Below are 13,464 nucleotides of genomic sequence, written 5' to 3'. Positions count from 1 at the left end.
TGAATGGTTGTCGGAGGTGTGAAAGCAGTACCATCGAGTTTTGCAGAGTTTTAGTGTGATTTGGAATATCCTAGAGCAGTTTCTCCCCTGGAAAGGACTGACACTGCTACTGCTGTGACACTGCTACTGCCCTGCTCTGTTACAGCCAGATAACTCTGGGAGTGCTACCAAACTTGTGCGAGCTTTGGTTAGACCAGAATGAAGTCCCGTACCCAGCTGCACGCTGTAATAGCAGAGAAGTCCGCATCAGATTCTGTGACATTTTGTTCATGTCCAGCTTGGGCTCTAGTGGTCTGATAAAACATGTCATTTGAACTGATTCAATCTTGAGGTATGACACGTATTCCTCTGATTGTTAAATGTCATGCTCTGCATGAGTGCTTTTTCTTCGGTAGGGCCTACAGCGCAGAGCAACCCCTCATCCCAGCGAGCTGAAGGGTATGAAGAAAGTGATTGAAGTTCCATGCAATGAGGTACATGCTGCAAAACCTGGCACAGACCTGAATTCACCTAAGTCAGAAGCGAGTGCTGTTCACTAAGAAATGGATAACTGTACAGAGCATGTCGCAGATGGGGGAAATGGAGAGGCAGTGTTTGTAAGCTGGGCAGAAAGAACTTAACTTTTGGGAAATGTGAGACTGGACTGAGCATGGATTGCTTGCATTTCATGAGTTAGAACCTACCTTGTGGTGTCTGCTAGGGCCACTGAGACAGCACAAGATGCAGCAAGGATACAGAAAAGGCCATAACGGGGAATGTGTGCCTCAGTGCCACTTCAGTCACAGAAGAGGGAGAGAAAAAGATGGCTCTGATATACTGAATAAAGATTGATGGGAATAGAGTACTGGGGGATGTTGCCTTGCTGCCCAGGTGTGATATTGACAATAAATGCCCACATAGATGGTGAAACAGGGGTAGAGCTAGGAAGGTAGTGGGCAACTTGAAAAAGCTGGTTCTTTTGGCAGTGGACCATACCCCACCCTGCACCAATCAGATTATACTGATCCATTTCCTACTTTGGTTTCCGTCTTGATTTTTGTAATCTATCATCTTCCCAGGAGAAAGACTGAGTGCCACATCAAATCACAGTGAGGACTGCCACCTTTCTAACAGCACCACCTCTTGCTGACCTTAGGGGAGAGGAGCAGGGAAAAGAGGGACAAAGGAGCTGGCCAAATGGGCAGCTGTCTGAGATGCAGGAGCTGGGGAAGGTTGTAAAGCCAAAAGCTGAAGAGGAGCATAAAGAAGCAGCTGTCCAAGAGGAGGAAGATGTAGAAGTAGAATACAATGAGGTAGGAATCTAGGAACTGCATCAGGGTCATGTTAAAAAGTGGAAGGATTTGAAAGTTTCTGAGAAAATGATAAATGGATTTCCAGAGTATGATTTGGGCATTGCTGGAGGCAAGTAAAGGCCCTGGAAGCTAACTGCAAGGAGAGATTCAGGGAGCGTGGTGGAACAGGGTCCATCAAAGACTAGGAAAAATAGCATGGGAATGGGGCAGGGACTGTGCAAAAGTCAGGCTTACAGGTTTGAGTGCCCATGAAGCTGACAGATGTGTCTAGGTGAAGGAGTTAATATGGGAGATGGGGCAAAAACAAGTATAGGGAAATTGGGGTATGTATTCCTGCATCTTCTTTAACATTAAAGCAGAAATGCTGGCTTTGCATGTGTTGGTAGTAGAGGGACAGCAGATTTATGTGCTGCCTGCAGCTATGGCTGTTATCTGAGGCTCGCAGCCTTTCTGGGGCTTTGCCATTGCAGCCCACTGTACACTTTACTGAGGACACATTAATAAGGAGTGAAGATGAGGATGAAGATGAAAAGTGACCATTCCCAGTGCAGAAACAGAGGCTTATCCACAAGGACACACCCCATTATAAGAAACACTTTTAAGATAACTAAACTGCCCAAGCCGGAGGTAGTGGTGGCACTCCTGCAGGGGCTGAACAGTGAGGGAGTCCTAAAAGAGGAAGAGGAGCTGGGAAATCACAATAACAATGCAGAACCTGAGGATCGAGAGGAAGCATGGGATGAGGATAACAGAAAAAGTGGAGCTTTATCTGCTCATCCACCAGTGCAGATAAGGTCTTGAGGGGATGGGGAAAGGTCAGAGGGGTGCCAGACCACCCTTCTGCTGCTTTGAACTACCAGCCAGGTTGATGCAGTACAAATGAAAATGTTCTCAAGAGGCTCCAGCACTTCAGGAGAAACACGCTGAGGTCAGGAGAACTGAAGTTCTTTCTGGGGCTTATACAATTGTCCAACAGCTGTGCCATGTTGCTTATGTCTGCCTTCTCATGCTATGTCCAAATGCTTGCATGCTCCCCTTATGTGTGATGTTGTGATCTGTGCTGCAAGAACGGTTCTTTTGTCCCATCACTGACGGGTTTTTTCATTCCTTTCAAAAAACGACCTCCTTGCTTGCTAGTTGTTGCACCTCGTTTGCTACAGAATGAGCCATGTCTGTGGATGGATCTAATCTCCTCAGGCTTATGTTCAGACTGCTTACAGTTGCTTTTCTGCCATGGTTCAGGTCCTGAAGAGGAGTACTAGTGAGAGCAGTTAGGAGCATGCCATTCTCATTGGTTCTACCCAGTGCCTGCCCCAGCACAGGTGCAGTCTGATGAAGTGTGCCTAGGGACTCAAGAGAGCCTGTTTTATGAAGTTCTGCCATTGCCATGGGGCCACAGCGAGCCTTTCTGGTCATGGTTGGGGCTGATGAGTTAAAAGGTCCTTGGCTCTACTCAGGTGAATCCCCATGTTTCATCAGGGACATCCAGATTCTTGCTTGAGGAAGATGCTCACAGTAGAATAGGAATATACTTACAAGGGACATTGCCTGAGGTCAGACCAGTTCTTACTGAAATTGGTGATGAAACTGATGATTTTGTGAGGTGTTCTTAACAGGCAGGGACTAGGATGCAGTTGAATCTACATTATCTGTCTACATTATATAGAGTATGACACCAGCAAATCTTATGGGAGAGATGTAGGTCTCCGAACTGGTGTAATATGCTGGAGTAAAACCTATTCTTGCTGTTACTGCACACGCTCCAGACTATTGGGATCTTTCCAACCTGAGCTGGAGTTCAGATTGCACAGGGAAAGTTCTTGCACTCAAGTTTCCATTGGAGCCTTTCCTTCAGTGGATGCTTGCCTTGATGTATCTGAGCTGATATTTGATCCCTAGGGATGAGACATGCAGTTTCCTTACTATTTGCAAAGTTCTTCAGAGTGAAAATGCATCGTTGCTGCTGCTTGTAAGAGTGTGTGAAGCCATCCTAAATCCCCTGTATCTAAGACCTGCCGTACATGTGAAATGCCCTGACCCAGAAGGCTCCTGTCCCAACAGAGGGTGTCGTTTGATCAAGCCAATAATTTTAGTGTATGACTCAAAGCCAAGGACACACTGACCCACTGTAAAAACCTGTGAAGGTATTGCACCCATAGGTGTTGAGACCATGGGTTTGGTATCGCTGTTAAAATAGTTGTCCTTATTAGAGGCTAAACCTTCTGCCTGGAAATAACAGTTCTCCTTTTCTTGGGACTGGGTTGAATGCTTGCTCCATGAAGACATGTTTATTAGCTTGCCTCCTGAGCTGTCTTCCAGAAGTAGGAATGTGGGGAGCAATGTCCCCACAGAGTTTCAAGTGAGGAATGCAGTATACATGCACTAAGTAAGATGATAGGACAAGGTGTGCAGGAGGTTTAGTCCTTAAATCAGAGTATTTTTGTTTGTTTGTTTGTTTGCTTGTTTTTTTCCCAAGGAGAGTTGGTTTTCAACAGAAATTCTAAGATTTCCTGTATTTGGGAGCAGGCTGACTGAGCATGGGACACTTCCACCGGAGACATTTCCCTTCACAGGAGGGACCAGTGAAGTTTGATTTGGAACAGATGCATTCCTGTGCAGCAGCTAGGTGGTACCGGAGGGCCCTCTGCAATTTTCTTCTGTGTTGATTGATCTTTCTTCATTCACTGAAAGACACGGTACAGAGTGGGTAAAACCAGCTAATGATGTTTAGCTTGTGAGCGTGATGGTCACAGCCTCAGTGCGTCAACACAGACAAAATATGCCCTTTAAGATGTGACAAGCTCCCAACCGACCCTGAATGTGTGCGGGATTTGCTGCTCCACCTGGATCCATACAAGTCCGTGGGTCCGGATGGGATCCATCCCAGAGTGCTTAAAAAGCTGGCTGATGTCATCACGGGACCTCTCTCAATTATTTTTCAACAATTTTGGGAATCTGGAGAGATTTAGGCTGGACATCAGGACGAGGCTCTTCACCAAGAGGGTGGTCACGCACTGGAACAGGCTCCCCAGGGAAGTAGTCACTGCACCAAGCCTGTCAGAATTTAAGAAGTGATGGGACTGTGCTCTTAGTCATACGGTCTGAGTTTTTGGGTAGACCTGTGTGGTGCCAGGAGTTGGACTTGATGATCCTTATGGGTCCCTTCCAACTCGGGGTATTCTATGATTCTATGATTAAATCTTTATTAATTTTGACAGTCTCTTTGCATGTTTAAACATCAGAAATTGCAAACCACCTAGTTCTGGTTCACAAGAATGTGAGCTTCCCTGACAGCTGAGTTGAAAGCCCAAGCTATTTCTGCCAGTAGATGATTTCACACCCCGCCTGCCTGCACAAAGACAGCTTGCCTGGTGCATCTGGCATACCACGGGGGGAATGCTAGCCATGCCAGGTAGCCACATCTAGGTAAGTGTTTAGTTTCTTCCAGCTCCTGTGCTCATTCCGTTACCGAAGAAAATTCACAATGTCACAGGGGCCTGGCCATATCTACCCCATGAACTGAATAAAGTGCCCACTCCTGGCACCACTTGGAGAAAGGTATGAGTAGGAACTTGTACAGGAAGACCACTTTAAGCATTTAAAAGCAGACGCGGCTCTGCATTCCCACGCTTAGGTTCTCTATTGTCATACTGCATTTCAGGTAACTTAGTTCACTATCTGTTTCCTTGCTGATAGCAATGTAGGGACAGCTTCTTCCAACACTTCTTAAGTTTGGAGTACCCATCTGCCACCTGTTGGGGGTGGGTCTTGTCCTCATCTCTCTGAAGGGTCTCATGAATGTCAGCACTTTTCTCACATTAGTTTAAGACAATGGACTATGTCAGAGTGCCTTATGAAGTACTGTGAACGAGAGAGGGCCTTAGAATCATACCATAGAACGGCTTGGGTTGAAAGGGACCATAAAGACTATCCAATTCAAAGCCCCCTGCCATAGGCGGGGATGCCACCCACTAGATTAGGCTGCTCAGGGCCTTGTCCAACCTGGTTGTGAACACCTCCAGGCATGGGGCATCCACAGGTTCCTTCTCTGGCCAACCTGTTCCAGTGCCTCACATTGCTTACGGTGATGAATTTCCTCCTAACCCCTAATCTAAGTCTCCCCTCTCTTAGTTTAAAAAAAGGGTCCTCTTTTCCATCCTTTTTAAAAATGGGAGTGATGTTTCCCTTTTTCCTGTCACCAGCTACTCCACCTGACTGCCAAGACTTTTCAGGTAGGATGGAGAGAGGCTTGGCGACGACATCAGCCATTTCCCTCAGGACCCTGGGATGCACGTCATCAGGCCCAACAGACTTCATCGAATCATAGGATCTTAGAATATTTGAGTTAGAAGGGACCCACAAGGATCAAGGCCAACTCCTGGCTCCCCAAAGAGCCACTCAAAATAATAATAAAATATATAAGATCAGATCATGCACCTGAGAGCACTGTCCAAGCGCTTCTTCCATTCTGGCAGGCTTGGTGCTGTGACCACTTCCCTGGGGAGCTTGTTCCAGTGCGTGACCACCCTCTCGGTGAACACTGACATTCCCTCAGGTCTTGTTGCAGGTCACCAGAGCAGAGACCAGTGCTTGCCTCTCCTCTCCCCTTGTGAGAAAGCTGCAGACCACAATGAGGTCTCCTCCTGTCTCCTCCAGGCTGAACAATCCAAGCGACTTCAACTGCTTCTCCTACGTCTTCCCCGCTAGACCCTTCTCCATCTTTATTGCCCTACTTTGGGCACTGTCCAACAGTTTTACGTCTTTCTTCCTTATACTCTGGTGCCCAGAACTGCACACACCACTTGAGGTGAGGCTGCACCAGCGCAGAGCAGACTGGGACAATCCCCTCCCTTGGCCAGCTAGCGATGCCGTGCTTGATGCACCCCAGGGTATGGTTGGCCCTCCTGGCCACCAAGGCGCACTGCTGGCTCACGTTCAGCTTGCTGTCAACCAAAAACCCCAGATCACTTTCTGCAGGGTTGCTCTCCAGCCTCTCATCCCCCACTCTTTATAAATAGCCAGGGTTGCCCCTTCCCAGGTGCAGAATCTGGCACTTGCTCTTGTTAAACTTCATACTGTTGGTGACTGTCCAGCTCTCTTCATTTGTCCAGATCTCTCTCCAAGGCCTCACCACCCTTGATGGAGTCAACAGCTCCATCCAGTTTGGAATCATTTGTGAACTTGCTCAAAAATCCTTCAAGCCCTTCATCCAGATTGTTTATGAAAACACTGAAGAGGACCGGTCCTAAAATGGAGCCCTGGGGAACCCCGCTAGTGATAGATCACCAGCCTGATGTAACCCCATTTACAAGAGCCCTCTGGGTCTCACCTGTCAGCCCATTGTTCACCCATCTTACTGTGATTTTATCTAACTGCTTTCTGGTCATTTTGTCCAGACAAGTTCTGCGAGACAGTATCGAATGCTTTAGTGAAATCCAGAGAGACTACATCAGCTGGCTTCCTTGGGTCAGATCGCTGGACTTTTCAAATGGGATGGAGAGAGGCTTGGCATCTGCATCAGCCTGTTCTCTCAGGACCTTGGGATGCACACCATGAACCCCCCAGACTTGTACCTGTTCAGTCTGATCAGGTGGTATCAATCCTTCTTTTTGCTTACTATGGGAGTGACTTTGTTCCCCCTGGGAGACTTTATAAATCAATCAGTACCAGAGTTGTTCATTAATTGATAGGACTGCTCTTCCATTTATTTTAAATCAACTTTCTGAATTGGATTCATTAACAACCTGATTTCTCATACAGACAGGTTCAGTAATATTAACAGCTATGTGGCAATTTAGAGGCAGATGCGTAACAAAGCAACGTCCTGGCACTTTATACAAAAAGAAGATGGAGGTGGGTTTTTGTTGTTGTTGTTTAAACAGTACCAGAAGTATTCCATCATAACATACTGCTTCCTGTAGTACAGAGTACTCTGCGACCAGAAGTCAGCTGCAGGAAAAACAGACATCTTCCCCACACTCCCAACCAAGCTATCATTTTCAGGTCAGATATGCTTAAATGTCCATTTTTAACACCATTTAGGACCGCACGCCTGTCTCTCGCACAGCGTTTAATTAACAAGAAAGGGAAAGCAGCCACAGTTCATTTCACGTCTGCAGAAGCCGCGTCTTCTCTGCGCCTCGTCCGCTGTTCATACACTGTCCAGCTTCTTCAGGATGACAGGAGCTGAAAAGAGAACACAGAAGGAGCATCGCCGAGCCTGCCGCCCAGCTGCAGCGCACCTCGCCTACCCAGCCGGGCTGCGTCTCCGCCACCCAGCTCCCTCCCCCCGCCGCGCCGCCGCTGCTCTGCCCGCCCGGCCCCGCCAGCAGCAAGGCCCGGCCCGGCCCGGCCCGGCCCGGCGCGGTGCCGCGCACTCACTGATCCGCAGCAGCGCCACGTAGATGAGGAAGTTGCGCACGGAGGCGAGGACGTCGCGGCGCATCTTCCGCCGCAGCTCCTCCGGGTCCATCTTGGGCCCCAGCCCCTCGATGCGGAACATGCCGCCGGCCCCGCGCCGCTACGGCTGCCGAGCAGGGACAGGCGGCGGCGGGCAGCGGGGCGGGCTCCGAGCATGCGCACGGAGGGCGGCGGCGGTCCCGGCCCCCCGCGGCGGGGCCTCTGGGGGGCGGGGGGCTGTGGGGCTCGGTGCGTCCCTGCCGCCTGGGGAAGCTGCTCTGCCCTTAGGGGCTCCCACAGAGCCCTGGCTTTGGCAGAGGATGGCCGAGGAGGAGCCTTCCCAAAGCGCCCTGCTCCGAACTGGGACTTTTCCCAGCTTGCAGCCCCGAGTCCGAAGGAATGGGCAGCCCTTCCTCGTTACCACAGCTGGAAGGCTGTCCTCCCAAGGGTTCTAGGGCAAGGCCCTAAACGAAAGTACACCAGATCTCATCATCTGCGATCTCAAGCACTTCTGTGGGGGGAAAGGAACTTGGCGAGACGCCTGCATCCTCCTTGATGAAGATGCTTTGTGAGGTGGCCCTGCACACGCTGTTCTGGGGTGTTTCTCCAGGGCTGCTCCAACCTCCAGGAGATGGCTCCTCAGCCACCTGAAAGGACAGCACACCTTCCCTTTAGGCAAGGCAACGGTAGCTTTCTCTGGCCCCTTGAGCACCTGCTAAGAAGATCCAGAGAAGTACCAGAAACCTTCGCTGCTGCAGTCAGATCAGGACGTTTATCACTGATGCATACCAAAGAGGTTTCAGAGACCCAGGGGAAGACTTGCAGAAGCACAAAGGGGAGGCAAAGTAGATAACGGTGGAGCCTTGGTGCTACCTACTACGTTGACCCTTTCGCCCCATCAAAAGGATCAATATTGATCATACACTAATGGCAGTGTTTACCTTTGTGAAAGCAAAAAGAGTTTGTCTGTCTTCATCTGGCCAATAAATTTCAGCTCTGTGATCTCTCTGTATGGGCTCCGTACAGTCAGTCAGACTGTGCAAAGATGCATTTCCTGGGTTTCATTAAGCCAGCCTGAAAACAAGTGAATGTCAGTGCTATTTCAAGTTGAAGGGACGGTTCCCATCCACTCTACTGACGCCTCCCCAGCTTCTCAGGCTTGGTTTATGGCCATGCCACCCCTCCATGTGTGTTTTGAGTCTAGGACTGATGCATATACAACGGGCTTACGTGGCAATGTTTTGGTAGTGGGAGAGGCTGCAGGGTTGGCATGGATGAGCAAAGCCCAGCAGCTGCCCCATGTCAGATCAGAGCCAGCTCCAGCCAGCTCCAAAATAGACCTGCTGCTGGCCAGAGCCGAGCCAGTGAGTGATGCCGGTTGTGCCTCTGGGAGGTGTTTAAGAAGAGTTTAAAAAAAAAAAAAAAAATGCTGCATTGTAGCAGCTGGAAGAGGGGACTGAGAAACTGAGAGAGAAGAAACCCTGCAGCCACCAAGATCAGTGTAGAAGGAAGGAAGGAGGTGCTCCAGACACCCTGCAGAGAATGAGCTGCAGCCTGTGGAGAGGAGACCACACAGGAGCTGGGGATCTGGGGGTAGTTGCTGCCCACGGGAGACCCATGTTGCAGCATTTTGCTCCTGAGGGATGGACCCCATGATACAGACCCATATTGGAGATGTTCCTGAAGAGCTCCCACTTCCTGTGGGAAGCCCACGTAGGATCAATTTGGGAAGGATGGCATCCCATGGGAGGGACCCCACATGGCGCATGGGCAGAGAGTGACCGTGAAGAAGTATGTGACTGGTGCTCCCTGCTCCTGATCCCTGGCAGTATGGTGAGCATGACAAAGAATATGTGAAATATCCATAATATTCTAGAAAACAGGTCTTGTGTGGAGTGGCTAAGGGAGCTGGCATTGTTTAGCCTGGAGAAGGGGATGCCCAGGGGAGACCTTAGTGTACTTCACAGTTACCTTAAAGGAGGCTATGGCGAGGTGGGGATCGAGCTCTTCTCCCAAGCACCAAGTGGTGAGACAAGGGGAAATGGCCTCAAGTTGTGCCAGGGAAGGTCTAGGTTGGATATTAGGAATTCCTTCACTGAAAGGCTTATGCAGCATTGGAACAGGCTGCCCAGGGAAGCGGTTGAGTCACCATCCCTGGAGGTCTTCACGAAATGTGTAGATGTAGAACTTAGTAGCACACGTCAGCATGGGTTCTGGTTCAGGGAAGCGTAACAGCACCAGGAGCACTGTCTGCCAGCAGGCTACCAGCCCTAAGGGGGTCTTAAACTGGAGCTGCTGCTGGGTGGCAAAACCTGTGGTCCCTCAGTGGGCAGGGGCACCTCCGCTGTTGTCTGCTTCCTCTGAGCAGTGACTGAGTGACTCCTGTTCTTCTATGTAAATCCCGAGTCTAGGTTATGCTTGTATCTTGCACCGGTTGATAAGATTTTGACCCAATCTGCAGGGGTCCAGGTGACTGAAAAACCTGTGTGACTAGTAATTCTACTGTAGTTCTAGAAATTCTGTGCAGCTATCAGCTATGCTAGGTGCTGGAAATTGCAGATAATAAAATATGTTGACTGTTAATCTCTTTTTATATATATATTTATAATTATAACCACAAACCTGTGGCCAGTCCTCATTCTGCCAAAGGTCCCTGAGGAACCTGCCCGTCCTCTGTAGTGTTGGGTGGGAGAGCAGCGAAATATTCTGGACTGACCACAACCTCCATTCCCCATTCCTCTGCACTGCTTGGGCAGAGAGGTAAAAGAGAGTGGGTGATGGGAAGGTGGGTTTAGGTTGCTTTTAGTTCTCACTGCTCTAGTCTATTAGTAATCGGCAATAAATTAAATGAGTCTTCCCCAAGCTGAGTCCGTTCTGCACATGACAGTAATGAGTGAGCAATCTCCCTGTCCTTATCTCAACCCACTTTTTTTTTTTTTTATATATATATCATATTTTCTCCCTCTGTTCTTCTGAGAAGGGGGAGTGAGAGAGTGGCTGTGTGGTTATTAGCTACCCACCAGTGTTAAACTACAGCATGTATCTTCTGCAGACAATACTGCACAGGCACATGGGAAGATGCAGGTATCTAAGCCAGGCTGTGGCAGACCCTCCCAGACAGGATGGCACTGGCAGAACTGCCTCTGAGGCTTGGTCTGCCATGTCATTGTGCAAGCTGTTTTCTTTTGGGCCAGTCAATATTGGATAGCTTTCTTATTAATTGCATTTGTTTTCCATGGAAGATGACAATGGCTATTATGTAGGGATTCTGCGAGTTTCTGGCCAGTGTATCTACTCAAATGGTGCACATGTAAATCCAGACATTGTACATGGTGTGTCAGGGGCAGCTGTACAGCAACATCAGTGTCCGGTCAGTGTTCACAGCAGTCATAGCATCCAGGGCTATCGTAACAGACACCCAGAGGGGGCACAGTGTTCCCTCTGTTTAGTCCCTCTCTTCATATCTGCAGCAGGTAAAACCATCCCCAGGTCACTGAAGAGACAAAGTCTGCAAGACAGGCATCTAACTATGCACAGTTAAAGCTCTGCTTCTGAGTTCACCAGACTGGAAATCTTGTCCTTTCAACTAATTCCAGCCAGAAGCTCCGCCATGGATTGCAGCTCATGTCTGCTTCTTAGGTCCAGGAGAGTCAGCAGAGCCAAGCAGGGTTCTTTTGGTGACTGTACAAGGGGGGAAGATGTTCTGGCCCAGATAACTGCATTGAATGACAGAGACCAAAATGGAAATTACATTACTCTTTTGAATGCTCTGCTGTAGTAGTGCTGTCAACTCCTAATCTGAAGGGGAAGCAGAATGGTAAGGAGCTTAATCGGAGAAAGAGACTTAAAATACTATCTTGCAGTGACCTCTGTTAGGCATAAGGAAGGAGACTGCATAGATTCTCATGCAGGAGTACATTCAACATGGTACTCCTGGAGAAAGTGGAATCCTCAGGTGACATTAGGACCGTGGGAGAGATGTTATTTTCCTGCAGACCAAGTAACAACAAATAAAGCAGCATTCAGGCCCGCTGTCCTGTGTTATGTAAACCAAGTGGATAATATGGGGAAAAAACACACCTGGACAGATACTCAGGTAATACTTCAGTATTACCACTACTGGGTACTACTAGTGGTAATGCTTCAATCTTCCCTTGTGTGCCTCTGCCACAGTGCTGCAACTGCCTCATCAGCAAAGACATGATCTCTGGCTGTTCCCTGTCAGGGGATGATGGATCCAGCAGCTCAAGAGTGGCAAGTTTGCTGCATCTCCAGGATTTGCCAGGAGCAAATCTGAATGTGTGTTACCAGAAGGTGCGTGCACACACTTAGGTACATGGCTGGCCACACACACCAACACAGACAGACCCCCTCAGCACTCCTACAAACTCAGATGGCCCAAACAACCTTATTCTGCTTCTCTTTCTGTCTCTGAAATGCCAAAAAACACCTGCACATGAAAAGGACACTCCCTCCCCCAGGAAAGCAACTAGAAGTGGAGTTCAGCTGGGAGGCAGGACAGGCTGCCCCGATCAGGCAGACGGCATAGAAGACAAGCATCCTGACCAGCAAACCATTTATATGCTGCTGGCCCTTTTTATCCCATTCTCTCTCATTTTTCCCACATTTGTTCACCACGGGCTATCACCATCCCTGCCCTTCCCCACGTTTATTCCTGCCCTGAGCATCGTGCAGTAAGCCCTCTGCAATCTTGAAATGCTCTGCTCCTGCACGCCATAGCATTTCCCATGCTCCTGGCAGGGTCTGTGGGGTGGTCAGGGTAGGGTGGGTGTCCACCCCCCACACGTGGCCAAGCTACCTTTTCCAGAAGGGACTGGGCAGGGGCTTCTGTCTTGGAGTGTATCAGTGGGGATCCTTTGACAGCCCTTGAGTCCGGGGCTCTTCTTGTTTGTGCAAAGGAGCTTTTTGGTGCCAAAGTAAGCACCTGCAAAGTACGTTTTCTTTTCTGAGAGACAATGCTTAGAGAAGTGTTATTTGACTAGTCAGGCTGGAATCTGCATTAGTCAACCCAGGTGAGGTCAGACAGTTTGAAATCCCCCATCGGTTCTTGATTCAGGAATCCCAGCGATGTCCCCAACACCCCAGGTCTTCGGCCAGTCCCGTTTTCCTATTCTAGCCTGGGACTACAGCTCCAAGGGGGTACCCTGGCTCTGCTAGGACTCCAAGGGAAGGCTTTTCCTCCTGTTCTGCCCAGACATGATTGAAAATTATTTCTGATGTCTTCTGAAAGTTTAATGCACTTTATACTGAGGAGAACAAGAAAGGGAACATCACTTGTATCATTTGTGCGGGTGACTTTGAGAAGCAGTTGCTACTCTTAAGAATGACAGAGTATTATGATGTGTGTCTGCAGTCTGAGTGAGCCTGAACCTTCTGGAGAAATGTTTTCTGGTCACTTGGGAATGTTTTCTGGTCACTTTCATTAGCAGAAGCATCTCTCTTGTCACTCTCTCCCCTTTTTGCCTTTTACAACAGATATAAAATGTGTGGGTTCCTTTTTGAGCTTTCTGCCTTTGAAATACATTGTCAAAGGTGTAAGAAGGAAGTCACAAGTTTCAAGGCCAAATTGTGGGCCATCTAGTTTAACCCCCACACATCTGAACTGTTCTTGCATTCTTCAGAAGAACATCTCAGAATCAACCATTTGGACGCTTCCGCATGGTTTTGCAATGTTTCCCCAGACGGAAGGCTTTTATAGATCAGCTCTGACGTGATGAATACACAGGCAAGGAAGAACACTGCTGAGAGATAA

General features: G+C 48.9%; 2 protein-coding genes across 2 annotated transcripts in view; one reads left to right on the top strand and one right to left on the bottom strand.

The window, feature by feature from the left end:
• Nucleotides 1–7,149: 7,149 nt before the first annotated feature.
• TOMM5 (translocase of outer mitochondrial membrane 5) lies at nucleotides 7,150–7,887 on the bottom strand. Its single transcript, XM_068666236.1, has 2 exons — nucleotides 7,674–7,887; nucleotides 7,150–7,478 (listed from the first exon to the last, which is right to left on the bottom strand). The coding sequence occupies exons 1-2, from the start codon at nucleotides 7,792–7,794 to the stop codon at nucleotides 7,444–7,446; spliced, it is 156 nt and encodes a 51-aa protein (XP_068522337.1). The 5' UTR covers nucleotides 7,795–7,887; the 3' UTR covers nucleotides 7,150–7,443.
• A 144-nt stretch (nucleotides 7,888–8,031) lies between these two features.
• Nucleotides 8,032–13,464, top strand: part of FRMPD1 (FERM and PDZ domain containing 1) — a 49,205-nt gene continuing 43,772 nt past the window's right edge. Inside the window, exon 1 of the mRNA XM_068666223.1 lies at nucleotides 8,032–9,524. The gene's annotated coding sequence lies outside the window, so the exon portion shown is untranslated. The remainder of the gene's footprint in view (nucleotides 9,525–13,464) is intronic.

This window comes from Anas acuta, chromosome Z (assembly GCF_963932015.1).
Source record: "Anas acuta chromosome Z, bAnaAcu1.1, whole genome shotgun sequence".
NCBI lineage: Eukaryota > Metazoa > Chordata > Aves > Anseriformes > Anatidae > Anas > Anas acuta.
The sequence above is the reverse complement of the archived record's forward strand: the minus strand, read 5'-3'. Positions and strand labels throughout refer to the sequence as shown.

What these genes read in the sequence shown, in the direction of transcription:
- TOMM5 (XM_068666236.1), bottom strand. Translation starts at nt 7,794, where the DNA reads ATGTTCCGCATCGAGGGGCTGGGGCCCAAGATGGACCCGGAGGAGCTG. An exon ending in CGTGGCGCTGCTGCGGATCA is followed by an intron (nt 7,479 to 7,673) that starts GTGAGTGCGCGG and finishes TTCTCTTTTCAG; the next exon opens with CTCCTGTCATCCTGAAGAAG.